Source organism: Centruroides sculpturatus, unplaced genomic scaffold, assembly GCF_000671375.1.
Source record: "Centruroides sculpturatus isolate CEXI.00-Female unplaced genomic scaffold, Cexi_2.0 scaffold1694, whole genome shotgun sequence".
Lineage (NCBI taxonomy): Eukaryota > Metazoa > Arthropoda > Arachnida > Scorpiones > Buthidae > Centruroides > Centruroides sculpturatus.
In genome coordinates, this window is record NW_019385799.1 from 71,046 (window position 1) to 73,541 (window position 2,496).

At 32.2% G+C, this 2,496-nt stretch overlaps 1 protein-coding gene across 1 annotated transcript; it reads right to left on the reverse strand.

Annotated features, from left to right (window-relative positions):
- Positions 1-483: 483 nt before the first annotated feature.
- On the reverse strand, positions 484-924 carry LOC111642198 (cytochrome c oxidase assembly factor 1 homolog). The gene has a single exon (XM_023388499.1). It carries the CDS (start codon positions 922-924, stop codon positions 484-486), a length of 441 nt encoding a protein of 146 aa, XP_023244267.1.
- Positions 925-2,496: the final 1,572 nt, after the last annotated feature.

Below are 2,496 nucleotides of genomic sequence, written 5' to 3' on the forward strand. Positions count from 1 at the left end.
ACATTTATGTGTATATACTGTCTACTTGGATCTTATTGTTTCATATTAATACAACATCAATACCGACAAAGTATCCATCGAATACTGTCAGTATTGGCATCATATTAATATTAGACAATAAAGGAAATAATGTCGTAAACCTGCCGAGCGGGGCCTTCGGGTCTGAAACACAGCGCGTATGGGTGAAAATAGATATTTTGTTTCTACCATCAAATAAGATCTACTCTCTTTGCTAATTGGAAACTACACCATTATAATAAGTCCTGTCAAGGTCCAAGTACAGTATATATACAGAAATATTAAATCTAGTAATAATTCTTACATCAGTACAAAGTCTGCAACTTTGGGTATTTGAAGTCATAAAACCACAGCAGTAAATTTCCAAACAAAATGAACAGTTTACAGCAATTTTAATTTTCATAAAAATTAAATTTTATTCCCACTAAAACTCTCCTAACTTTCTTAATAAATAGTTTGTATTTTCTATTTGCAATATATACATTCTTCCTCTTGTTTCTTTACATCCTCCTCTCTTGATTTATCGAAAATGAGAAGGCGACTGTCTGCAATTTTGTTGAGAGATAATTCCAAACGCTGTACGGTCCAAATATCTCCCGGTTTTTGCCTGTCGGCCCAAATGAATAAATGTCCTTTCTCTTTGGGACCTTTCACTGGCACTTTTAAAGTAGTTTTCAGTCCATCTAAGTAATTTTCTTCGTCTCCTAAATCCATCTTTCCGGCTTTTATAGGTTGTCCTAGCAAATCGACGGCACCGGTATGTTGTCGGAGCAACTTTAACGAGTCCGAATAGTAATTGCCTTTCTTCATGTTATCGCGTATTTTACTTTGTATGTATAATCCTCCGGCTGAACATGCGATGCCGGTAATCGCTGCATACTTCAACAAATTACCGACACGATCCATGTGTGCTTCTGCTAACTTAGCCCTCTAGTGGACAAAGATGGCAATTTTTAATTCATATATATATATATATATATCTTTAAATATACACAGACTTGCAGATTGCTGAAGTTAAAATTTTAAAAATCTGAAAATAATAATAATAAAAATGTTGGGATAAGTCTCAGATATATTATTAACTATTAAACTGAGCTTAAATGAACAAGTTTTCTTAATAAATTTAGATATACTAGAGAGGTTGAGGCGCACGTTTTAAACATGTAAACGTGTACGTGTGACGTTCGGCGCCGCTTTCCCGTAAGCCTAAAAGTTTGACGATGGTGTTTGGAATGTCGAGCGTGATTCCACCGACTATCCAAACACCATTGTCAAACTTTTAGGCTTACGGGAAAGCGGCGCCGAACGTCACACGTACACGTTTACACGTTTAAAACGTGCGCCTCAACCTCTCTACTTTCTCATAAAATTTCATTAAACTCTGCCCCGTGGGCGATAAGAGGACCTTTTTAGCAATTTTGTTACGAGTTTGGCCAAGTTTACAATGGGGGTGACGCGTGGACAGGGCCTACGAACTAACCCCAAAAAATTCCTATGATTTTCGACCCTTCCGGGTTTTCCAGGTCGTACTGCCCTTAAAATCACTCGACCATCCGGCTATCGTATAAGCTTTCATTGTAAATAAAGTATGAACGAGAGTCAATGAAATAGTTTTTTGCTTATAACTCAGCTAACAAGAAGTAGTAAAACATTAAATCACCTTATCAAATATGGCGACTAAGAAAAGAGGATTTCATGTTAATGAGTAGAGATTATATTTCTGTTGATAATTTATTTGTATACAAAGTGCCCAACAATAGCCAAATATTTTTATAAATCCTTTATTACATAACGTATACACACGAATATACCGTATTAAATTAATTTAACCTGTCGATCGGATCGCCATCTGTTGTCGAACATAGAAATAGAAAAATTTAGGACAAATATTATTCATAATTTTTCTGTTTAATTATTTGCGCTAAATAATATGCTGTTCGGTCTATATATCCTATAAATACTTTAAAATCTAAATTTTTGGAAATTAAATTAATTTTAACAAACATTGATAAAAATATTTTTCTAAAATGATATTCTTCTAAAATGAAAAAAGTATGTAATATCCAATTATACATTTTATTATAAAAACAAAAATATTTACATTATTAATTTAAAATTAAAAATTTTAAACAAAATATATAACGCCATCTAGTGTGTGAAAAGATAATTACCGAACAGATAGATTTGATTTACATCAAATCATATGAAATATTATATTTAATAAATTTTTTCTATTACTGTATTATAAAACGTTAAACCTAACTCTTATTTCAATACGTTAAATAATAATATCAATTATTTTTTAGGAAAGAAATTAAAATATATTAAGAATAGGCAGCGTGAAAGTAACGCAATTTCCATTTAACTTTCAAATGACCTTGAGCGTCACGTGCCAGTGCATTCGCTTTAAAAGCGAGTTTTCATGTACTATACTCTATAAAAAAGAAAGAAAACAAAAATAAACATAAACAAAATTAC